General features: G+C 32.1%; 2 protein-coding genes across 4 annotated transcripts in view; both read right to left on the bottom strand.

Moving 5' to 3' along the window:
• Positions 1-26,810, bottom strand: part of LOC129755176 (uncharacterized) — a 137,542-nt gene that overhangs the window by 104,831 nt on the left and 5,901 nt on the right. The gene's annotated exons all lie outside the window — the stretch shown is intronic.
• LOC129755177 (uncharacterized) lies at positions 14,390-15,138 on the bottom strand. Its single transcript, XM_055751544.1, has 2 exons — positions 14,985-15,138; positions 14,390-14,926 (listed from the first exon to the last, which is right to left on the bottom strand). The coding sequence occupies exons 1-2, from the start codon at positions 15,032-15,034 to the stop codon at positions 14,443-14,445; spliced, it is 534 nt and encodes a 177-aa protein (XP_055607519.1). The 5' UTR covers positions 15,035-15,138; the 3' UTR covers positions 14,390-14,442.

Below are 26,810 nucleotides of genomic sequence, written 5' to 3'. Positions count from 1 at the left end.
CTGGCGCGAGTCTGGTAACCCAGGCGTGCTGGGTTCGATTCCCGGTATCGGCAAGAAAAACTTTCGGGTTCGAATTCCACAAGTTGCCGACAGGTAAGATGTGTTTCATTGTATAAATAATTATATATTTCAGAGAGAATGCATCTGGGGTTAATCTGAAGAGACTAATGCAAGCGGAGTGGATTGCCAACCATTGTAGGTCTCTGAAGGTTGGATGACTTCCCTCGACGAACCATCGGCCGTGGAAGCCTGAGAAGCAATTCGAAGGCCAAGCCACACAGACATAGGCTGGACCTTGCTACCGATGGGGGAGCCATACATACATACATACATACATACATAATACAAGACAAAAATACATTTTTTCGAGATTCAAAAACTTTAAAAGCTAATTTTGACTAATATGAGAGCTCTTGTTTTCGAGATAACTCTTTATAATAGGTAAAAATTCATTAAAGTTGATTTATGCACTGTTGGAAGAGAAACATTGCGATGCCTAGCCTAGTCCTAGTAGTAGTAAAGGCAGCCACACAATACCGCGTCAGACGTCGCACACAGGGGTAAATGCACCTAATAAGCGATCAAAATTATTTGCGGACGAGCGGTAAACAGTAGACATTTGATGTCTTCGCAACATTTTTATATTTTTAGATGATCTATCAAAATCTTGATAGAAAAAAGTGATTTTTTCACCTGGAAGGGAGATAAAAAAATTATTTCTTGAAACAATTAGTTAAGAGACTTGATGTCTTCACAAAAGTTGTAGATCTTATTATTTTAAGCAACTTTGTTAAAGACACCACCAAGATAGCATGAAAAGCATAAAAGTTACGAGAATTTTAAAAATAACGAGCATTTTAACAAGTAATTTTGTGTTTCTATTTAATATCTTTTTTAGTATACGATTTACAAACTTTGTGTATTTGAGAAAGTTGTTCAAATTGTTGAAACACACAATTTTGTGGGACACTTCAACTACATATTTCAACTAAGAAAGGAGATATACTACAAAATATCCAAAAAAATGCCTTTTTTCAGTAAGTTATAACTTAACAGTTCGGACGAGTTGGGATAATTTTTTGAGTGGGTTTTGTAGGTCAAGTAATTGGCTTTCCATTGATATATAAAATTAACATTAGTTTTGGATAGATTTTCTGCAAACTAGCAATCAGAAATGAGATTTTTCCACTAAAAACAGGAAAAATTGGGGTTTTTTTTCTTCGAATTTTAAGTGTTTCTAGAGGAAAAAGCGCATTATTGATTGCTAGTTTGCAGAAAATCTATCCAAAACTAATGTTAAATTTATATATCAATGGAAAGCCAATAACTTGACCTAGAAAACCCACTAAAAAAAATTTCGGACTTGTCCGAATTCTTAAGTTATAACATACTGAAAAAAGGCATTATTTTGGATATTTTGTAGTATATCTCCTTTCTTAGTGGAAATATGTAGTTGAAGTGTTCCACAAAATTGGGTGTTTCAACAATTTGAACAACTTTCTCAAATACACAAAGTTTGTAAATCGTATACTAAAAAAGATATTAAATAAAAACTCAAAATTACTTGTTAAAATACTCGTTATTTTTAAAATTCTCGTAACTTTTATGCTTTTCATGCGATCTTGGTGGTGTCTTTAACAAAGTTGCTTAAAATAATAAGATCTACAACTTTTGTGAAGACATCAAGTCTCTTAACTAATTGTTTCAAGAAATAATTTTTTTATCTCCCTTCCAGGTGAAAAAATCACTTTTTTCTTTCCAGAATTTGATAGATTATCTAAAAATATAAAAAATTTTGCGAAGACATCAAATGTCTACTGTTTACCGTTCGTCCGCAAATAATTTTGATCGCTTATTAGGTGCATTTACCCCTGTGTGCGTCGCGTCGCGTAAGCTGTCAACGCCGTCGTTGTGTACTGAAACGCTAACCCGACGCACATGACGAATTTTGCATCACTATTCAGCGTCAAGAATCATAGCAACCAAAAGTTTGTTTTGATTCGTTTATTTCGTTCCGTTGTTTTTCTGTCTGATTTGTTATCGCGAAACAAATCCCAGTTCAATTTCTCCGGAATTAACAGTACTTGGAGGACAGCTGCTACCTCACAGAAGGAAAATTCGCTTTGGAAAATTTGGTCAACATCAAATGATACAACAAGTAAAAGATTTGAAATAATACTGACATATTCAAACCGATTTATTAAAAAAAAATGGACGAATATTTCTTTGATTTTTTATTCTATTTGTGTAAAAATTTGACATAAAAAAACGTAAAAAGGGAAAAGTTCAAATCCTGCTGACGCGCTAGAATTTTGATTTTTTTCAAAACCAAAACGTCGACGCTTGACAACGCTGCTGTTTAGAACAAGTTTTGCGTTTTAGTACAATGCCTTCATTGACGCGACGCACCATTCCGGTGGCTCAAACGGAAAATGGTATCCCCAAAATGAAATGTCAATGCGACGCTGACGCGACGCGACGTCCGACGGACTATTCCCAAGCAACCAAAAGTCTCGTTAAAAAGATCGAACACAGCTTAATCAGCATAATCAATGTGCTGAAGTTCCTTTTATTCAGCCCAAAATTTAAGTTCTTATTGAAACTTAGAAGTTCCATTACAGATTTGAACGGCCTTCTATTCAGCCCACAAGAAAACGTTTAATCAGCAAAAACAAAAAAATAAATCTCCTCTCCTCTCGTATTTTGGTTATCACCAGTCCATGTGGTGCTGGTGGTTTCTCGGCATCCATCTTTATTCCTTCCATCACCTCCCTCATTTGATCTTACTTAATTGCTTTGTTTTTAACTTTGTTCGATACATGCCGGCCCGCACGCCAGTTCTGCTACACAATTATTTGATTCGCTTACTCAAGCAATCAAACAACCTAATGGAAAAAAATTAGTCCTGGTACCAGATTTGAACCCCATCCTCCGAGATGATAGCCGAACACGCTGCCACGACGCCACGCCTAGATGTTGCCTTACCGACAGCTAAAATTCGAAGTGGAATACCCGCAAGGGCAGCCAGCGGCCAGCAGCAAAGACGCATGTTGATTATTACTAAGAAACATTACGAAACGGCATATAAATCAATCATCGGTTAAAATTATATCGGTTGAAAAAAATGGAATTCCATGTTTATAACTTAAGGTTGCCAGATTGCCCGGTTTTATCCGGGTTTGCCCGGATATTTCATACTTAATTTAAGAACAGTCCGGCCAAGCCCGGTTGCCCGGATTTCATTGAAAAATGCCTGGATTTATTCACTTTATTTGGGAAATTATTCTAAAACAAAATCAACAAACACCTCTAAAACGAAATTTTATGAGCAAGTTATATAAAAATAATTAGAAAGATTTTTTGGAAACTTAAAATATGGTTCAAAATCTATCGATTAATTTTGATGAAACAAAATTTTAATTCTTGATTTTTTTTTCTTGATTTTTGTTGAGGAATTTCTGAATTTTGACAAAATTTGCCCGGATATTGCCCGGATTTATGGTCGTCAATTTAAAATCGAATGCCCGGATTTTGCCAGGTTTTTATATAAAAATTGCCCGGTTTGTCCGGCTCGGATACGTGCTGAAAAAATTCTGGCAACCTTATTATAACTGTTAAGCATAAAATTATACAAATTCTTGAGTTTAACTTGATATTTAATTAATGAAATGCTTCAACTGACTTTCTATGTGCGATAAATTCGTGGTAAGTAAATTCAGTTGGACGAATTTTTATAAAGTCAAAATATTTACTCTTTTCAAAAACAATCATTTGCGAGTTAGCTTTAAGTTGTTCTGAGTTGAAGTTTCAAAATTAATTATACATTTCAACAATTTCCAAGCTCAAAAAAATTATTTATTTATTATATGCCCTTTGGTGATGTTCGTTCACATTCCTTATTCATGAAATGGCGAACATGTCTCAAAAAGGCTATATGAGGATCTTTATGAAACTTGAAGTTCACAGAAGGCTGTTTGAGAAACTTCTTGATATTTGAAGTTCACAGAAAGCTATTTGAGACCTAATTTGTAACTTCTATACTAGGTGGATGCGATTTACATGTGACAAAAGGCTATTTGGGGAACTTCTTCGAACTTTAAGTTCATAGAAGGCTATTTGAGGAACTTTTTGGAACTTGAAGTTCACAGAAGGCTGTTTGAAACCTAATTTGTAACTTTTACACTGTGTGGATGCGACTGACATGTCTAAAAAAAAGCTATTTGAGGAACTTTTTGGAACTTCAAGTCCATAGAAGGCTGTTTGAGGAATCTTTTGTAACTTTCATGTTCACATTCGAGAAAATTCGGTTCATGTTCATGTTCATGTTCAGCGAAATTCGAATTTGGGAGGCACGAGTTTAAGTAGATATGAGACTTTTGGTTGCTTGGGATTTAGTCCCGAATATCAAATTTCAATAAGATAAGACCAATCTTATGTTGTTCGGTTTTGTTCACTTTGATTGCAAAATCAAACAATAATTTGTTTTTATTCATTAAAATTATGTAGGTATTTTGCATTAACATTTTTTTAGCTAATTTCATCACAATTAACATGAACAATTTTTTGGAAACTTGAAATATTTGAAAAACGTACACAAACACATACAGGATCTCAATGAAACTAAGGTTTCCTCGAAGAGATTCCTTTTATGATGGCCAGCATCTAACAAATGCTAAAACAACCAACCCACAGAATAAGAACTATGAATGCCGTGACTTGAAGGCTATCCTCTACGCCACGAGCTGCGCCTATGATATTAAATTGACTGAAGTGTTTAAAAAAAACAGGTTTTCATGTTCTTTTCTTCCTGATTTTTATTGAGAAATTTATATATTGATGGATATTGGGGACAAGGTTGCCGAAAAAAAATTCTGTGTTTTTGAGAAAAAAATTCTGAATTTCTGTGATTTTACCCAAAAATAAAAATTACATATACCATCATACTTTTTTAATTTAAGGTAAAAAAATCTAAATTTTGTATTGGTTAAAAAACCATAATTTTGAATATCTTCTAAATTCTAAATTCAAAAATTCTGCGTAATCTGTGAATTTTTCAAAATTTCGTGTTTTGTGACACAGATTCTGTGATGAAAATTTTCTCAAAATTCTGTGAAATTAAAGACTTCTCTGAGATTTCGGCAATCTTGATTGGGGAAAATAATCCGAATTTCACACGGCTCGGATATTGGCTGAATAAGAACAATACCAGATTATGTGGTTTCAAACTTTCTTAAAAACATTAAAATTCGAAATCTGTGATCAGATTTTGCATGCATTATTTAGTGCTTTGTTCTTGAAATCCAGCTTGAATCATCATTGGGAAAAAAACTGATTAAATTAATGATTGGTTTTGCATTTAAAACCTCAACTAGATAAACTTTCCATATTAAAAACTCGTCATTTCGGAATGTGAACAGAAAGAAAGAAAATTACATCTGTTACAACATTACAACTTTTAATTCTTTTGCAAAATTGAAACTTAGGAAAATTTCATAATGGTGATCCGGAATTGAAAAATCTGGAACAGTGTAATCATTCGCAATATTCATTAAGATTTACAGATTGAATTTCAAATAAATAGGTAACTGTAGAAAGAACTCATATTAGAAGCCGAAAATTTAGAAGTCAAACAAGAAAATTCTTGTTGAGATTTCTGATACAAATTTCACTATTTGGTTAACAATAAAAAGAAATTATCATCTGCAACTTACACTAAAAAATCGTTTTCAGACTCGCCCAGCAAACATTTATGAAGGTATAACACAGGAACAACAGAATTATTCAATCAAATATACCAGATGAAAAGATTGTATTAAACTTACCATAATAGCATATAGCTACAAAATTGGAGGCGATATATCTACAATGACAAGATTCCAACGATTCGATTTCCCCACAAAAAGCAAAATAAACCGAAAAAAAATATCCCCGACCGAGATTTGAACTTCAGCCCTCCGAGTTGGCTGTCCGATATCCTACCACGATGCCAACTCATCAATTGATATGATCTACGCTATAGCTCTATGGGTGAGATTCTCTTGTTATTAGAGGAGACCGGAAAGAGTGTTAATTGAAGGACCACCCATTTATCGTAAATCAGTTCACTCAAATCGTAAATGTTGAATTAGCATATTCTCAACGTTTTGGAGACATATTTACGAATTAACTAAACTGCTTTCCGATTCAACTTTTTTTAGGCAAAGCTTGTCATAAATGAATGATGGAAAATCACTCAATACCAACGTGTCTACGATGGTAATTGAAAATGTCTTAATATTCGATTTGGATTATCATTTCTATTACGATTTCATGTTAGCTGGGCGGAATTCAAGTTCAAAAGGCAGGATTCAGATTCTAAATTGAAATTAATAATTCTGATTCAGATTCAGCTTTAAGTTTATTGACCAAGATGAAAACATAAATGCGAGAATTCCGTGAGGGACACAAATTGCAGGATATCCACTTCGGGAAATTGAATCTGTAGTTTGTTGGCGTTCCCCTGGCCGCAAATGTTGACCGATTTTGTTGATATTAGGTCAAATTGTATGGGTAATTTATTCTAATTTCTCTATATTTTAAACTAAAGTCGATATGTTTTACTTGGTTTTAGAGAATCCGTTCCGAATGTAAAAAGTCCAGAAAACAATTTTATATTTAAAAAAATGAGAACTTCTTACAGCTTTGATACAGTTGCGTTCAAAAAAGAATGAAATCGCGTGAAACTGCGCACCCTCTTCCAACTTTGAAAAGCTGCCATTTCTCTCTCGGTTGAATTTTATCATGGAATTTTCAAACAATCTAATTCAACTATTCAACTAACGTTGTACAAAATTTGAAATCTTTACGATGACTGGAAACAAAGATACAGCTATTCCCGTACAAAAGGGAAATTTGAAATTGCTTTACTAAATTTGCTGTATCTTTGACAAATTTCATTGAAAAATCTTGAAATTCGGTTCAAAGATGTAGAAATGTTTGATCTAAAATCATGCCAAGTTTCGTCAAAATCGATGAACGTGATCAAAAATGGTGCCGGGTAGAAAATAAGGTCCATTTTCGCCCAGCAGACGATTTCATTCTTTTTTGGACGGATATTTGTATGGAAAACATCGTAATCAATGTTTTCTTGGTTTTTTATTTCACAAAATCAAAATTTATCACAAAGAGTCTTGTAAGTTGATAAACACTTCATTCCTGCTTTGGACGAATATTCGTTTGGTAAATATTCGGTATTCGGCCGTTCGCCGAATACCACTATTCGGTACATCTCTAATTCAAATGACTCGAGACTCTATAAAACACCGAAAATCTTTGTAATCTATTTTTGAAGGCTTTAATCCGGAGTACTAGAGGCTTGAACATATTTAGTTGTTCAGCTAGCTCTTAAAAATGCAATGTTCTTGTTGATCGTCACTGCCAAAGTTTCAGCCGAATCGGAGGACTTTTATTTCGACCCACACTTGAAAGCATTGGTAAATTTTAAACTCATTGTCTGCTATGGCGACCGTCAAAATTAATTTGCGTTGAGATTATTTATAAGAAGAATTAGAATCAAAGTTCTATTTTTTTATGCATACAACTATAGATTTTTTCTAGTTTTCTTGTGGTTCAGTATAAGTATACTTTGAAATAGTTATAGATTTTTTACTTCAGTAAACGTTTGACCTTGATATGAAGTGATACAAACAAAAAATTAATCAAAAATATTTTGGTTTATTGTTTGCTAATCAGTCCACTGAAAGTTTTTGTTGGCCAGAAAAATTCTCTTTGTAAGGAAGTTTTGTATTGCGTTAAGTATAACTTTTGGGTTTTTCGTGATATTGTATTTTAAGAATTTGTGTTAAAATTGTTCTGAATGTGTTATCTAGAATTAGGTTTTTGGTTTTCAGTTTATCCATAAACTCGACAGTGTATCAGTAACTCGTATCCATTTCATACTGTCACCATCTGCCAAAAATCGTCGCTAAACGTGAAAAGCGACCGTTTTCCTTCTGTCATCGCCTCTCTGAGTCAAACATGAAAAATGGACTCAGTACTATTCATTCTCGAGGGAAAAAAATTGAAGAAACCCAAACACAGCCAAAAGCTCCGCTTTGGTAAAAACAAAGTGAAATCTAGCCAATAGATCACGTTCCAGTATTTCATTTTTCCCGGCTTCAATATTCGTCCAAAAGACCTCGCCCAGCTTTTTTGCACTTTTGCCTTCTTATGTTTCCTCCTGGAACGTTTCGAGGCTCCGACCGATGTAAACACACATTCCGTGACGTCAATGTGACACTTGGCAAACAGTGATTAGTCGAAGGATAGTAAACCTTGAAAAAGTATTAACACACAACACATATTTCGTTTTACACCTTCTGACAGCTTAATTGAAGCTGTTACATTTTTATGATACACCTCACATTCTCAAAAGGAGGGTTTTTCTTATCGCCACCGGAAAAAAAGCTGCAATCGGTGGCCATTTGGAGGAAAGGTGATTTTTTATTGACATTCCGGAACCACCTGTGTCATAAAATAACTTAGAATAATAGTCACTTACTAGACTACTGACTTTTATTGATATCGATGGGGAGACAAATCAATTTAAAAAAAAAGTTGTGTTTACAATTTCGGTTAAAATATCAAATATCTCCAGTATAAAAATGATTGATGATAATTTTTTTTTTAAACCATCAATCTCTGTTGGAAGTTAGCTAAGCCTTTTGGCGATTCGAATATATCAATTTTAAAAATGCCGCTATATTTGTTTACGACATTCTTATCTTTCTGCTTGAAGAAAGCTAAAAAAAACCCTGTGAGTCAACTGACTTACCTGGGCAGAGTGCTTTAAAAAGTTGTTAAGATAAGAGCGAACAGCTGAGTTGATAAACAAACAACAATACCTGATATGGGAATAAATTTGGCCACTTCAGGAAGCAACTTTAAGCCATTGATGACGTTAGCACATTATTTTAAAGCTTTTTTGATAACACATATGATAGTCCTCAAAAACTTGTGAGCTCAATTCAGAACCAAAATTAAAAGAATGATGGAATTTGGGCTTCTTTATTTGTGAAGCTTGTAGCTTGGATTTTATTTAGTTTTGAAACTAGAAGAAAATCAATCAAAACTTTCAATCTTGATTTCCTTAATCCCTTTTTTTATTCGATTTTATTTTTCATTACAAATGTCACGCAAACTTTTCTTCAATCCTCAATCCAAAAACACTGCAACTGCATCTACCTCTAGCTACCTTTATCACAATCATCATCATCAAGAGCCAAAGTCGAGCTTTTATGTCATAATTTAGTCGAAATAAAAGACACGTCAGGGAACAACAACTTCCCTTCTGTTCTCATTCGGCACAAATCTAGACTAAGTAAGTGAATGAATGGCACGAAACGAGCATAGCACCAATAATAAAAAAATGTCCGCCACCTTCACATCCCCCCTCAGCACCCCAAAAAATGAGCTGGAATCGGGTTGTTTTCGTTTCTAACCAGATAGGTGAAACCTCGAGGTATGTCGTGATAAAACTAAACGGTGACCTAGGGAAATTTAACTTTGCCCACAACTTTGCTTACTGTTTGTGGGAAAATCAAGGCGGGAAGCTTCCGACATTGTTTTTTTTTTTCTTGCTCCTCCAATTCTTATTTTTCATTCAATTAAGAGCGAGAATGTCAAGGTCAATGTGGATCTATGTTTTGGCGTGTTGTTTTCATCTAGACCTGTGTCTAGTTGGGTTCGAATGCAGCGTGAAAAATAAACTAATTAAATCAAAGAGGAATTGATATGAATGGGAACGGATTAATTGTGATCAATCATGGTTTCGGAAATGGTGTTTTCAGTTGAGATTTTTATAGTTATGGCCTAATTAAGCTTCATTTTTGTATCAGTTAAGTTTATCTAATTGCAAATTTTTTGTCATATTTGTATTTAAATTTAAATTTGTGTTTTTTTTTGTGTCCTTCTTAAGTGAGTTTGTGTCATATTTTTGTCATTTTTGTCTGATTTGAAGCCATATTTGAATCATTCCACTGCCATTTTTTTGTCATTTGGCATTTTAATATCATTTTTGTGTAATATTTGTGCTACTGTTGTATTATATAAGTGTGATTTTTGTGTGATTTTGTGTGTAATTTTTGTGTCGTTTTTGTGTCATTTTTTGTGTCATTTTTTGTGTCATTTCTGTGTCATTTTTGTGTCATTTTTGTGTAATTTCATGTCATTTTTGTGTAATTTTTGTGTCATTTTGTATCATTTTTGTACTATTTTTGTGTCATTTCTGTGTTACTTTTGTGTTATTTAAGTGTCATTTTTGTAACACTTTTGTGTCATTTTTGTGTTATTTGTGTATTATTTTTGTGTTATTATGATGTAATTTGTGTCATTTGGTGATTTTTGTGTTATTTTTTTTCTCATATGTTATATTTGTGTTTGATTTTTGTCTGAATTTTGTGCCATTGTTGTATCAAATTTGTGTTTTTTGTGGCATTCTTAAATGAGTTTTTGTCATATTTCTGTCGTTTTTGTCAGATTTGAGGTCATATTTGTGACATTTAAGTGCCTTTTTGTGTTATTTCTGAATCATTTTTGTATCACATTTGCGACATTTTTGTATCATTTCAATGACATATTTCAAACATTTTGGATTTATTTTTGTGTCTTTTTTGAATCATTTTTGGGTCGTTTTTGAGTCATTTTTTGTCATTTTTGAGTCATTTTTAAGTCATTTTTGTGCCATTTTTATGTCATTTTTGTGTCATTTTTGTGCCATTTTTGTGCAATTTTTGTGCCATTTTATTGTCATTTAAATTTTTGTGTCATTTTTGTGTTATTTTTGTGTCATTTTTATGTCATTTATATGTCATTTTCGTGAGATTTTTTATTTATTTTTATGTCATTTTAATATCATTTTTGTGTCATTTTTGTGTCATTTTTGTGTCTTTTTGTGTCATTATTGTGACATATTTGTGTAATTTTTATGTCATAAATGTGTCATTTCGGTGTCATTTCTGTGTCATTTTTGTGTCATTTTTGTGCCATTTATGTCATTCTTATATCATTTTCGTGTTATTTTTGTGTCATTTTGAGCCATTTATATCATTCTTGAGTCATTTCTGTGTCATTTTTGTGTTATTTTTGTGTAATTTTTGTGCAATTTTTTTGTAATTTTTGTGTAATTTTTGTGTAATTTTTGTGCCATTTTTTCGTCACTATCGAGTCATTTTTGTGTCATTTTTGTGTCATTTTTGTGACATTTTCGTGTCATTTTTGTGTCATTTTTGTATCATTTTTGTGTCATTTTTGTGTCATTGTTGTGTCATTTTTGTGTCGTTTTTGTGCCATTTTTGTGTCATTCTTGTGTCGTTTTGTGTCTAATTTTTGTGATTTTTCATATATAATTGTGTCAATTTTGTATCAATTTTGTATAATTAATATGTCATTTTTGTGTCATTTTCATATCATTTTTAATTCATTTTTGATTAATTTTCGATTCCTTTTTTATATGTTTATTATTCATTTTTTAATCATTTCTAATTTATTTTCAATTCATTTCTTATTTTATTTATTTTTTTTTTTTATTCATTTTTATCATTTCAAATTTATTTTTGATAAATTTTTGATTTTTTTTTTCATTCATTTTTGTGTCATGTTTAATTCATTGATGATTCATTTTTGTGTTATTTTTGTGGCATTTTTGAAGCAATATGCTTCATGTCATTTTTTTTGGGCATTTTTGATTAATTTTTGTTTCATTATTGTGGCAATTTTGTGTCATTTTTTGGCATTTTTGTGGCGTTTTAAAAGGATTTTTATTTTTTTATTGTGTCATTTCGGTATTTTTTTCAGGTCATTTTTGTGTCACTTTGATGTTATTTTTTGTCGTTTTTATGTCATTTGTATCGATTTTGTGGCATTTTTGTGGCATTTTGTGTCATTTTTATAGCATTTTTGAAGCCTTTTTATAGCATTTGTCATTTTTGTTATTTTTGCCATTTTTGTCATTTTTGTCATTTTTGTCATTTTTGTCATTTTTTCATTTTTTTCGTTTTTATCCATGTTTTGTCATTTTTGTCATTTTTGTCATTTTTGTCATTTTTGTCATTTTTGTCATTTTTGTCATTTTTGTCATTTTTGTCAATTTTGTCATTTTTGTCATTTTTGTCATTTTTGTCATTTTTGTCATTTTTGTCATTTTTGTCATTTTTGTCATTTTTGTCATTTTTGTCATTTTTGTCATTTTTGTCATTTTTGTCATTTTTGTCATTTTTGTCATTTTTGTCATTTTTGTCATTTTTGTCATTTTTGTCATTTTTGTCATTTTTGTCATTTTTGTCATTTTTGTCATTTTTGTCATTTTTGTCATTTTTGTCATTTTTGTCATTTTTGTCATTTTTGTCATTTTTGTCATTTTTGTCATTTTTGTCATTTTTGTCATTTTTGTCATTTTTGTCATTTTTGTCATTTTTGTCATTTTTGTCATTTTTGTCATTTTTGTCATTTTTGTCATTTTTGTCATTTTTGTCATTTTTGTCATTTTTGTCATTTTTGTCATTTTTGTCATTTTTGTCATTTTTGTCATTTTTGTCATTTTTGTCATTTTTGTCATTTTTGTCATTTTTGTCATTTTTGTCATTTTTGTCATTTTTGTCATTTTTGTCATTTTTGTCATTTTTGTCATTTTTGTCATTTTTGTCATTTTTGTCATTTTTGTCATTTTTGTCATTTTTGTCATTTGTCATTTTTGTCATTTTTGTCATTTTGTCATTTTTGTCATTTTTGTCATTTTTGTCATTTTTGTCATTTTTGTAATTTTTGTAATTTTTGTAATTTTTGTAATTTTTGTAATTTTTGTAATTTTTGTAATTTTTGTCATTTTTGTCATTTTTGTCATTTTTGTCATTTTTGTCATTTTTGTCATTTTTGTCATTTTTGTCATTTTTGTCATTTTTGTCATTTTTGTCATTTTTGTCATTTTTGTCATTTTTGTCATTTTTGTCATTTTTGTCAATTTTGTCATTTTTGTCATTTTTGTCATTTTTGTCATTTTTGTCATTTTTGTCATTTTTGTCATTTTTGTCATTTTTGTCATTTTTGTCATTTTTGTCATTTTTGTCATTTTTGTCATTTTTGTCATTTTTGTCATTTTTGTCATTTTTGTCATTTTTGTCATTTTTGTCATTTTTGTCATTTTTGTCATTTTTGTCATTTTTGTCATTTTTGTCATTTTTGTCATTTTTGTCATTTTTGTCATTTTTGTCATTTTTGTCATTTTTGTCATTTTTGTCATTTTTGTCATTTTTGTCATTTTTGTCATTTTTGTCATTTTTGTCATTTTTGTCATTTTTGTCATTTTTGTCATTTTTGTCATTTTTGTCATTTTTGTCATTTTTGTCATTTTTGTCATTTTTGTCATTTTTGTCATTTTTGTCATTTTTGTCATTTTTGTCATTTTTGTCATTTTTGTCATTTTCGTCATTTTTGTCATTTTTGTCATTTTTGTCATTTTTGTCATTTTTGTCATTTTGGTCATATTTGTCATTTTTGTCATTTTTGTCATTTTTGTCATTTTGGTCATTTTTGTCATTTTTGTCATTTTTGTCATTTTTGTCATTTTTGTCATTTTTGTCATTTTTGTCATTTTTGTCATTTTTGTCATTTTTGTCATTTTTGTCATTTTTGTCATTTTTGTCATTTTTGTCATTTTTGTCATTTTTGTCATTTTTGTCATTTTTGTCATTTTTGTCATTTTTGTCATTTTTGTCATTTTTGTCATTTTTGTCATTTTTGTCATTTTTGTCATTTTTGTCATTTTTGTCATTTTTGTCATTTTTGTCATTTTTGTCATTTTTGTCATTTTTGTCATTTTTGTCATTTTTGTCATTTTTGTCATTTTTGTCATTTTTGTCATTTTTGTCATTTTTGTCATTTTTGTCATTTTTGTCATTTTTGTCATTTTTGTCATTTTTGTCATTTTTGTCATTTTTGTCATTTTTGTCATTTTTGTCATTTTTGTCATTTTTGTCATTTTTGTCATTTTTGTCATTTTTGTCATTTTTGTCATTTTTGTCATTTTTTGTCATTTTTGTCATTTTTGTCATTTTTGTCATTTTTGTCATTTTTGTCATTTTTGTCATTTTTGTCATTTTTGTCATTTTTTAGATTTTTTTTTGCATTTTGTCATGTCAGTTTAATAATTTTTGGCATTTTCGTGATTTTTGTCATTTTTTAATTTTTGCCATTTTTGTCATTATTGCAATTTTTGTCATTTTGTTTTAATGTGTTTGTTTTGGAAAGATCTGGTGAGCTAGCATGTTCTTGCCTGTGTTTAAAACAGTTTTTTTTTAATATATAAATCGGAACATATCGCGTTCTTTATTTAAGATTTTTAAGACGAAATATTTTTTTTAATCAGGTCCTTCAGCTTAAATATGAGTACTTATTATTGCATTTATGAGTTCAGTTTTGCTCACTGCAGTTGAAGTTCCTTCTGGATGTCGTCCTTGTCCTTCGAAGCCGCCGGAAAAGCACCTGAGTCCGAACTCGTCTCGTAGGTTCTCGAGCTGCTCCAGATTGCCTTCGTTGGGCTGCAACACGTCGAGATCTCCGTGAAACGGCTAACGTTCCAAAAATTTCAGCATCATTTATGAATCCAAGGTGGGGATGAACGGCCCCTTCTTCTATCATCAGATGCCATGCTGCCCTAACAGAATTATCCACGGAATTGATCGTGGCAGGTGTTGCTACCATTGTTGGGCGCGGTCGAAGGCGTTCCGATGGCGGTCTTGGAGCTGAAAATTCCGGAATATTATGGGGCATCCGACAGATTGGACAGGTTTCCTTGTAATCCAGCCAATGTTCGATACATCTATCGTGGAACTGATGACAGCAGGATAAGAATTTTTGTTCACCTCGAATGGGTTCCAGGCAGATTGCACAGTTACTGAAAATGAATGCATTGATGGGCTATTTCAAACGGGGCTTAGAACGTAGCAACTTACGGATACGACTTAGAAGATTCTGGAGACGGCGTTGGGGATGAATTGGACATTTTATTTCTAAATATAAACCTGACTTCTAACACAAATCACAAAAATTTTGATCACAAACTCAATGATGTTTTGATTTCTTAAAATATCGTTCCCCTGAATTACCAGCCTACTTACATAATTTTCCGTTGAAACTATTCAATGCAGATTCCGGAATTATTTCAATTAAATCAAGGGCGCAACTTATTCTCAGAAATCTTTAGATGCAAAACGGTTTTGCCAAAACCTTATCAAGCTTTAAAGATTTTAATGGATTCATCCCGATAAGCTTCCGCGCCGTTTTCACATCTTAAAAGCATGATAAATAACAAAGTATCAATTTTATTATTCCATCCGCCCCCGCTTGGTTCCCTTCTCCCAGATGACAGATGAAGAACATCGGAAGCTGACAGGTTGGTATCCAAACCAAATATCTCATTACGTGAGAAAGATGCCACATTGTTTGCTCCGAACAAACACCTCTTGAGTGTACTTGGAGTATAAATACTGTATTCGGAGTTTTGTTTGCTTTTTTTTCGTTTTGCTGCTCCTCGAAATGGAATTGGAAACGAGGATTGATGAGATATTTCGCGGTTGATATCATTAACGATTGTCATCGAGTGTGAATTGTTTAACGAAGGAGATTTTACCTATATGGCGAGTTTTTTTACATATTTTATTTGAATATGTCACTATACCTACCTATTACCCGAACATTTTTTTTACTTCAGATTTTGAAGTCGAAAAATTACAGAAAAACGATCCTAAACTTCGGTATTTTTGATTTTTGAGATTTGGACAAATCCTTTTGTTCGAAGACTTTCTGTTGTAAGTAGTTGCAGTGAGCATTGCACTAAATGGTGATACGGTCAAAATTTGGTCAAGGGAAAACGCGTGTAAATCGGTGAAATTGTTTATTTAAAAAATTAAATTAAATTTCTTTTTCAAGTTTAATTAGTATAAAATTCAGGAAAAACCCTGCCATCAGACTTTGTACAGCCACCTTTCCACCTTCTTCGCCGCAGAAAGCCAGTTTGCTTTGAACTGCTGCTCGTCCTTTTGGTCAGCAGTTTTTTTGGTCTTCTTTAGGTTCCGCTTGACAATAGCCCAGTACTTCTCAATTGGGCGGAGCTCTGGCGTGTTGGGAGGGTTCTTGTCCTTGGGAACCACCTGCACGTTGTTGGCGGCGTACCATTTCATGGCCTTTTTACCGTAAGGGCAAGATGCCAAATCCGGCCAAAACAGTACGGAACAACTGTGTTTCTTCAGGAAAGGCAGCAGACGTTTATTCAAACACTCTTTCACGTAAATTTCTTGGTTGACAGTCCCGGAAGCTATGAAAATGCTGCTTGTCAAGCCAAAGGTACAGATGGCTTGCCAAACCAGATATCTCTTCGCGAACTTTGACAGTTTCATGTGCTTGAAAATATCTGCTACCTTTCCCCTTCCTTTTGCCGTATAAAACTCCTGTCCCGGAAGCTGCTTGTAGTCGGCTTTGACGTAGGTTTCGTCGTCCATTACCACGCAGTCAAACTTCATCAGCATCTTCGTGTACAGCCTCTGGGATCGCGCTTTGGCCGTCGTATTTTGTTTATCATCGCGATTTGTAGTCACTACCTTCTTGTAAGTCGATAGTCTGGCTCGTTTTTTGGCTCGATGCACGGTTGTAGACGATACACCCAGCTTATTTGCGGCATCTCGGAGAGAGAGGTTAGGGTTTCACTTGAAACTACCGGCAACTCCCTTTGTCGTCTCAGCGGCTTCCAGTTTTCGATTTCCCCCCGATCCAGACTTCCTGGCTGTCGACAAACGTTCCCCAAACACTTCAATTACAAATGCAACGGTTGATTTGGTAACTTTTAGCGATTTTGCCAGCTTTGCGTGCGAATAGCTTGGATTTTCGCGATGCGCGAGCAAAATTTTGATACGCTGCTCTTCTTCCTTGGACGGCATTTTGACAACTGAAGAGTGAATTCCAAAATCAAAATAGGAGCAACATTCTACACACACACACCTTCAAAATGAGAGGTGTTCAGGTTTTTTAAATGCAAAAGAAATACGTCAAGTTGATATTGACCAAATTTTGACCGTATCACCTTTTATGTATGAATGTATGTATGTGTGACCCACCAGTGGCTGATAGGTCTTTCCACCCGAGTCGGTACGGGAAATCTCGATCGCACATTCAAATACTGTTCATGCCTAACGAATCAACAATATTTGCAGTTCAAAAAAGGGGTCCGTGACCACTGGTTTGGGACAGGTTTGTCTCACCTCACTCCCTTCCAACTGTTCGAAACGAATAAAGAGTCCTGAAAAGGTACCTAAATAGCCTACTCAAGATTCTTAATTTGCCGAGATAATTCGGCTGGCTTGACCCACAATCCATTCTATATCAGTTTTTCGCTCGTTTGATGCCCTGTCCTACCCCCTGTTATCCCCAATAATAGAGTTAAGCTATTTAAAATAAAAAAATATTAACACATTTCAATCATGTTTTACATCTTACCTTATTAATGACCCTTAAAATTTCAATAATTTTAACATACACAGTTAGAAAAATCTACGTAGAATTACATGCAACTGCATGGGTAGAAGGGAATCGTGTTATTACATGTGCCAATACTGTTCGTTACATGTAAATTCCCAGTCCCATTGATATTGATTATTTACTGTAGATTTATATGCTAAACCTTGTTTTATTGATGTTTTTTTAAAGGAGTGTTTGAAATTAATAAATAAATCAGCGATAATCATTAATAAAGAACCTTTATTCAGTTTGTTGGCATACACTTCAATGATCATTTCGACTTGACACAAACGCCTGTCGGTGCTTTTCAATTCCCCCAGCGACGGAAACGACGACAGGTGCCGGAGAAAATTGAATCCATTGTAGTGATTTTCTGCAACATAACAAATTTACAATTAATAAAAGTTGTTGTAACATCCCCATTTCCACACACATACCTTCTTAAATGGAATTATTAAGTTAATCAAGAACGTTGCTGGCTGAAAATCTTGTACGCATCACCTCCAATTCGAACAGAAGCAAACAGCACACGAACAGATACAAAAAAGAACGGACGAACGTTGCCAACGCTGAGATTTACATGAAATTGCAAGAGAATTTCTTCGCAGTCGTCAAGATGCTATAGTCTTTTTCATATTCTGTCGGTGACGATGCGAAAATGTGTAATGTAAATTTACATTTTTCTTTCTGTGTAATACTTAGCTTTGGGTGCGCTAAAGGCACTTAGCAGCAAACTGCATCCCATCAAAGCAAACCGGTAAGCAAGCACAATAACAACAACATGACTATGGCACAAAATGGATTGAAAATTAACGATCCGACCTAAGACTGTTTTCCGAATTCCCATTTATGAGCAATTATTGTATGCTCATCCGAACAACAACATTTTCCCGAACACTTCGCGAATAGTTTGATAATGATTACTATATTTTTTTAATCGATACACAAGCTCAGGGAAACAAACAAAGCGTATCGATAGACCTCTTGCGAGCTCTTAATGCCAATCAAATTTGATATTTCGGGAAAAAAAAAACGGCCGCCTCAACTTTTTTTTCCATAGCTCTTCACTTCGGGAAATTATTTTCAAAGATTAACACAAACAATAAAGGGAAAAACAGAACATTAGCGAAAACATGAATGATAACCAAATGTCTGCAAAACCTGCACGGGCCTATAAACATCGCTTTTCCAATCCGTTTGAAAAATAGAAACCGTTTCCTACTAGTATTTCTTCAACAAAACAAAAAAAAATAGAAAGCACTGTAGTTCACTTCAACAATAAACGAATTTAATAATTTTAATTTCCCTAGAAACTCAAACGCAAAAAAAAACACGAGCGGAAAAAACACGACCGCATTCGACCAATAGACTGAGTCGATTTGGGGTCATTTTAGAATTTCTCAAACCCTGGGGTCTAAAATGCTCCGTCTTGGTCCAAAACTCAACCATGATTTTTGGCAAAATTTTTATGTAACGTTTACATGAGTAAATTTGAACTTTCAGGTTTGTATGGGAAAATTGAATATTTTGTACTGAAAAATCAACATCGTTTTTGTTTCGTCTGTGGAACCGAGCCAGCTGATGGTTTTTGTGCCAATTTATAAATATTCTCAAGGAAATTTTCCACTGAACAACTTTGTCGAAGATCGTATCTTCGTATCTTATTAAGAAAAAAAAGTTATTAGCTGTTTAACAGGGGTATATTTTTTCGCACTGATAAACAATAAATTCAATTGACATCCCTGCAGGGTGCCTAGCGAGGTATTGTGTAACTACTTTCCATGCAACACGCTTAGGTGTTTTGGACTCTTTTGTAATTTTTGAAAATTTTGTTTGAAAATTACAATTTCAACTAACTTAAAATAAATTCATACGAAAATTCTTTATAAATAAATTATATAGCTGGATGCCTGGTGTTATTTTTGACCCTACTTTTTTTTTTTTTTTTTTTGAAAACCGGGTTTTGGACTGATAATGAAATGATAAATATCATTTAATCAACTTTTTTTTACTATAACTCAAAAAAACGGTGCTTTAAGGTGCCTGGAATCTCTTTCATTGTATTTTTAGGACCTGAAACTAGATTTTTTAAAAAGCGTATGGGAAATGTGGTGTTTTTTTTTTTAGGCAAGGCTTTAATGTTTTTTATTTTTGAAAAAAATGATTATTTATTCATTTTTATCAGAGACCAATTTAGTGCGTACAAATTTTGAATGGTTCAAATGATAGCTTTTAATATAACCTTTCATATGGTGTACTTAAAATTTAAGAAAATAATGTTTTCCATAGAAATATACGTGATTTAATTTTTTTTTCTTCATCATATCAATTTTTCAATTTTTCAAAGTCTGATGTCTGTGGTGCGTTCAGTATCCAAGATAATGAGTTGAAAAACTGGGAATATCCTAGTCAAATATTAAGCTATCAACTAGTAAAAATAAAAAAAGCGATCCGATAAAGTTCAGTTTTTGACTTTTTGCCGCCTCAAACCCCATAGTGACTTGGCGAGGCTCAAGCAGTGATGTCAATAGAATTTACTGTTAATCAATGAGAAAAGACATATCCCTGTTAAACAGCTTATAACTTTTTTTCCTAATAGAATACGATCTTCGACAATGTTGTTCAGCGGATTTCCTTGCGAAAATTTATAAATTGGCACAAAAACCATCAGCTGGCTCGGTTCCACAGACGAAACAAAAACGTGTTGATTTTTCAGTACAAAATATTCAATTTTCCCATACAAACCTAAAAGTTCAAATTTACTCATGTAAACGTTACATAAAAATTTTGCCAAAAATCATGGTTGAGTTTTGGACCAAGACGGAGCTTTTTAGACCCCAGGGTTTGAGAAATTCTAAAATGACCCCAAATCGAGTCAGTCTACTGGACCAAGGTTTTCTTGAATACCTTGATTGTCGCAAATTTTGAGATTATACATTAATTCTAAATCGTGCAGTTTATGGTTTTACATTAGTGTTTAAATTCTTTAATATGATTTTTGACGGTCGCCATTAATAGAATGCGTTTCTGTTTTTTTTTTGTCAATTTCGTTGAGCATTTCTTGCCATACAAATATCAAATAATCGACAAGTGATTATTTTTTGAAAAAATAATTCTACCTACCAGTTCACAGTTATTCTGAGAACCACACCTTCGAAAATGAAGAAATATTTGCAACTTCATTGATGTGGATCGGCGTCACCACCATGCTCATACTTTTGGGGTGCATACAGACGGAGACAAGATTGGTTCCGATTGGGGCATCGCTAATGGAGTGCTCCCGGTTGTCACCGGGCGGGATTCTTAGTTCGAACTTCGCAGTCGCAAGCAAGATTCTCCCCGTTGCTAAGTAGTGTCGCAACTGATTAAAAAAAAAACCACAAACGCAGTTCATCAAATATATAAAGAAGCGACCGGCGGCGGCACCTAGTTTGCGGTTTTTGCGCTAAATCTGTCATCTCCCCTGGAGTCTCTCTTCTTCAGCCGTTTGACAGCAAACTGATAAATCAAATCGGACAAATGGTGCCGAATAGTCGTCACCAGGCATCGTCATCGTCGACAAACTTCCATTCAGAATACGTTGCGTATCTTTTTCTATGTCAAGCTAGTCTATCTGAGTCCAATGTACGAGACGACGGATTCCTCTCTAAACTGCCGTTGATGATCCGATGTGACGCTGAAAAGTTGTGATGCCTCGTTTATCAGATAGTAATTACTGGTTCCCCAGACGGAATGCGAGATGAATGGCGGAAAGGGGGGATCACGCTAGTTCATCTCTAGCCATCGATATACTACTCGGGGTGTTCTAGCCGAAATCGTGAAGCATAGGAAAATTCTGAATAGAAGTCCGGCTTTGATTCAGATAAATGGAGTAGTGTGTCGATCGTGCCGCGTACTCTCCGGGAGGATGGATGGTGATTTATTTGGATGCGCGATTCGTTTCAACAAAACATGCGGTCATTGATGTGGCTTAAAATATAAGTTCATTCTAACGTTACGATACCCCTAATTGGCTCTTCAACAGTTGATTCTAGAATTCACCCCTTCTAAGCCACACTATTTGGAGGGGTACGCTTATACAAAAAGGAAAACTTCCCTCGCGGAATCCGCGAATACGTATGACTGTTTGTAATTAATGGCTGCCGGTCGAAAGCGTCCCGAATTGCTTACGTAAGGGTGACATACTTTTGTTGCCGATTTGTGATTTTTTTTGTCATTTTTGTGTCATTCTTTTGTCATTTTTTGTCATTTTTTGTCATTTTTTGTCATTTTTGAGTCATTTTGGTGTCATTTTTGTGTCATTTTTGTGTCATTTTTGTGTCATTTTTGTGTCATTTTTGTGTCATTTTTGTGTCATTTTTGTGTCATTTTTGTGTCATTTTTGTGTCATTTTTGTGTCATTTTTGTGTCATTTTTGTGTCATTTTTGTGTCATTTTTGTGTCATTTTTGTGTCATTTTTGTGTCATTTTTGTGTCATTTTTGTGTCATTTTTGTGTCATTTTTGTGTCATTTTTGTGTCATTTTTGTGTCATTTTTGTGTCATTTTTGTGTCATTTTTGTGTCATTTTTGTGTCATTTTTGTCATTTTTGTCATTTTTGTCATTTTTGTCATTTTTGTCATTTTTGTCATTTTTGTCATTTTTGTCATTTTTGTCATTTTTGTCATTTTTGTCATTTTTGTCATTTTTGTCATTTTTGTCATTTTTGTCATTTTTGTCATTTTTGTCATTTTTGACATTTTTGTCATTTTTGTCATTTTTGTCATTTTTGTCATTTTTGTCATTTTTGTCATTTTTGTCATTTTTGTCATTTTTGTCATTTTTGTCATTTTTGTCATTTTTGTCATTTTTGTCATTTTTGTCATTTTTGTCATTTTTGTCATTTTTGTCATTTTTGTCATTTTTGTCATTTTTGTCATTTTTGTCATTTTTGTCATTTTTGTCATTTTTGTCATTTTTGTCATTTTTGTCATTTTTGTCATTTTTGTCATTTTTGTCATTTTTGTCATTTTTGTCATTTTTGTCATTTTTGTCATTTTTGTCATTTTTGTCATTTTTGTCATTTTTGTCATTTTTGTCATTTTTGTCATTTTTGTCATTTTTGTCATTTTTGTCATTTTTGTCATTTTTGTCATTTTTGTCATTTTTGTCATTTTTGTCATTTTTGTCATTTTTGTCATTTTTGTCATTTTTGACATTTTTGTCATTTTTGTCATTTTTGTCATTTTTGTCATTTTTGTCATTTTTGTCATTTTTGTCATTTTTGTCATTTTTGTCATTTTTGTCATTTTTGTCATTTTTGTCATTTTTGTCATTTTTGTCATTTTTGTCATTTTTGTCATTTTTGTCATTTTTGTAATTTTCGTAATTTTTGTCATTTTTGTTATTTTTGTAATTTTTGTAATTTTTGTAATTTTTTGTAATTTTTGTAATTTTTGTTTTTTTTTGTAATTTTTGTCATTTTTGTAATTTTTGTTAATTTTTGTAATTTTTGATAGTTTTAATTTTTGTCATTTTTGTCATTTTTGTCATATTTTCATTTTTGTCATTTTTGTCATTTTTGTCATTTTTGTCATTTTTGTCATTTTTGTCATTTTTGTCATTTTTGTCATTTTTGTCATTTTTGTCATTTTTGTCATTTTTGTCATTTTTGTCATTTTTGTCATTTTTGTCATTTTTGTCATTTTTGTCATTTTTGTCATTTTTGTCATTTTTGTCATTTTTGTCATTTTTGTCATTTTTGTCATTTTTGTCATTTTTGTCATTTTTGTCATTTTTGTCATTTTTGTCATTTTTGTCATTTTTGTCATTTTTGTCATTTTTGTCATTTTTGTCATTTTTGTCATTTTTGTCATTTTTGTCATTTTTGTCATTTTTGTCATTTTTGTCGTTTTTGTCATTTTTGTCATTTTTGTTATTTTTGTCATTTTTGTCATTTTTGTCATTTTTGTCATTTTTGTCATTTTTGTCATTTTTGTCATTTTTGTCATTTTTGTCATTTTTGTCATTTTTGTCATTTTTGTCATTTTTGTCATTTTTGTCATTTTTGTCATTTTTGTCATTTTTGTCATTTTTGTCATTTTTGTCATTTTTGTCACTTTTGTCATTTTTGTCATGTTTGTCATTTTTGTCATTTTTGTCATTTTTGTCATTTTTGTCATTTTTGTCATTTTTGTCATTTTTGTCATTTTTGTCATTTTTGTCATTTTTGTCATTTTTGTCATTTTTGTCATTTTTGTCATTTTTGTCATTTTTGTCATTTTTGTCATTTTTGTCATTTTTGTCATTTTTGTCATTTTTGTCATTTTTGTCATTTTTGTCATTTTTGTCATTTTTGTCATTTTTGTCATTTTTGTCATTTTTGTCATTTTTGTCATTTTTGTCATTTTTCTGTCATTTTTCTGTCATTTTTCTGTCATTTTGTGTCATTTTTGTGTCATTTTTGTGTCAATTTTGTGTCATTTTTGTGTCATTTTTGTGTAATTTTTGTGTCATTTTTGTCATTTTTGACATTTTTGTCATTTTTGTCATTTTTGTCATTTTTGTCATTTTTGTCATTTTAGTCATTTTAGTCTTTTTTGTCATTTTTGTCTTTTTTGTAATTTTCGTAATTTTTGTAATTTTTTATTATTTTTGTAATTTTTAATTTTTTGTAATTTTTGTAATTTTTGTTTTTTTTTTGTAATTTTTGTCATTTTTGAAATTTTTGTTATTTTTTGCAATTTTTGATAGTTTTAATTTTTGTCATTTTTGTCATATTTTTAATTTTTTAATTTTTGTCATTTTTGTCATTTTTGTAATTTTTGTCATTTTTGTCATTTTTGTCATTTTTGTCATTTTTGTCATTTTTGTAATTTTTGTAATTTTTGTAATTTTTGTCATTTTTGTCATTTTTGTCATTTTTGTCATTTTTGTAATTTTTGTAATTTATGTAATTTTTGTAATTTTTGTAATTTTTGTAATTTTTGTAATTTTTGTCATTTTTGTAATTTTTGTAATTTTTGTAATTTTTGTAATTTTTGTAATTTTTGTAATTTTTGTAATTTTTGTAATTTTTGTAATTTTTGTAATTTTTGTAATTCTTGTAACTTTTGTAATTTTTGTAATTTTTGTCATTTTCGTTATTTTTATAATTTTTGTCATTTTTGTAATTTTTGTAATTTTTGTAATTTTTGTAATTTTTGTAATTTTTGTAATTTTTGTAATTTTTGTAATTTTTGTAATTTTTGTAGTTTTTGTAATTTTTGTAATTTTTGTTATTTTTGTAGTTTTTGTAATTTTTGTAATTTTTGTTATTTTTGAATTTTTGTTCTTTTGCTCTTTTGCTCTTTTGCTCTTTTGGTCTTTTGCTCTTTTGCGCATTTGCTCTTTCGCTCTTTCGCTCTTTTGCTCTTTTGCTTTTTTGCTCTTTTGCTTTTTAGCTGTATTTCTTTTTTTCTCTTTTGCTCTTTTGCCCTTTTGCTCTTTTTCTCTTTTGCTCTTTTGCTCTTTTGCTCTTTTGCTCTTTTGCTCTTTTGCTCTTTTGCTCTTTTGCTCTTTTGCTCTTTTGCTCTTTTGCTCTTTTGCTCTTTTGCTCTCTTGCTCTTTTGCTCTTTTGCTCTTTTGCTCTTTTGCTCTTTTGCTCTTTTGCTCTTTTGCTCTTTTGCTCTTTTGCTCTTTTGCTCTTTTGCTCTTTTGCTCTTTTGCTCTTTTGCTCTTTTGCTCTTTTGCTCTTTTGCTCTTTTGCTCTTTTGCTCTTTTGCTCTTTTGCTCTTTTGCTCTTTTGCTCTTTTGCTCTTTTGCTCTTTTGCTCTTTTGCTCTTTTGCTCTTTTGCTCTTTTGCTCTTTTGCTCTTTTGCTCTTTTGCTCTTTTGCTCTTTTGCTCTTTTGCTCTTTTGCTCTTTTGCTCTTTTGCTCTTTTGCTCTTTTGCTCTTTTGCTCTTTTGCTCTTTTGCTCTTGTGCTCTTGTGCTCTTTTGCTCTTTTGCTCTTTTGCTCTTTTGCTCTTTTGCTCTTTTGCTCTTTTGCTCTTTTGCTCTTTTGCTCTTTTGCTCTTTTGCTCTTTTGCTCTTTTGCTCTTTTGCTCTTTTGCTCTTTTGCTCTTGTGCTCTTGTGCTCTTTTGCTCTTTTGCTCTTTTGCTCTTTTGCTCTTTTGCTCTTTTGCTCTTTTGCTCTTTTGCTCTTTTGCTCTTTTGCTCTTTTGCTCTTTTGCTCTTTTGCTCTTTTGCTCTTTTGCTCTTTTGCTCTTTTGGTCTTTTGCTCTTTTGCTCTTTTGCTCTTTTGTTCTTTTGCTCTTTTGCTCTTTTGCTCTTTTGCTCTTTTGCTCTTTTGCTCTTTTGCTCTTTTGCTCTTTTGCTCTTTTGCTCTTTTGCTCTTTTGCTCTTTTGCTCTTTTGCTCTTTTGCTCTTTTGCTCTTTTGCTCTTTTGCTCTTTTGCTCTTTTGCTCTTTTGCTCTTTTGCTCTTTTGCTCTTTTGCTCTTTTGCTCTTTTGCTCTTTTGCTCTTTTGCTCTTTTGCTCTTTTGCTCTTTTGCTCTTTTGCTCTTTTGCTCTTTTGCTCTTTTGACCTTTTGCTCTTTTGCTCTTTTGCTCTTTTGCTGTATTCTGCATTGTGCTGTATTGTGTATTGTGCATTGTGCATGCTTGGGCATTTTTTGTTCTTTTGCTTTTTAAATGGTTTAGTTTTCAACAGAGGGTATATTTTCGAGGTCAAATCAGTCAATCAATTGAACCCTGAAATGGATTACCCCTCTATAAATTAAGTCATTCTTCGGCAATAGATTATCGATTTCATTATCTCACCCTTTGTAGATACTCTAAGTAAAAAGGACAGCTCTTAGAAGACAAAAAAAAACAATAAATGAAAAAACAACACATGAAAGATCAATTGCACTTCGCATTGACCAATTGCAACTGACCCAGCAGTAGCTAATGGGGCAATTAAACCATCAATTGAGGTCAACTTTATTTATTCGCATTTGGCACGGTTTGTGATGCAGGTTCTGTGAAAATATTAACCAATTTATGACCCTTCCTCGAAAGGGAGATGTGAGGTGCCATAGGACCAATTCATAGATAGTCAAACGCCCTCGGAAATGCGACAAATTAAGACATAAATTTGAAGAAGCTTCATTTCTTTTCAGAAGTTGGTGTGTTAGCAAAACAAGTATCAATTCATCTTGAGTAGAAAACCTAATCATCGTTGAGCCGATGATTGTTAACACGTGTTTGTGATTTTTTCCGAGATTGTGCCGATCTTCCGATCAACAGATGTTAATTTACTGGACACGTTC

The sequence above is a fragment of the Uranotaenia lowii genome, chromosome 3, assembly GCF_029784155.1.
Source record: "Uranotaenia lowii strain MFRU-FL chromosome 3, ASM2978415v1, whole genome shotgun sequence".
Classification (NCBI taxonomy): Eukaryota; Metazoa; Arthropoda; class Insecta; order Diptera; family Culicidae; genus Uranotaenia; species Uranotaenia lowii.
This window is presented reverse-complemented; position numbering and strand designations above follow the sequence as displayed.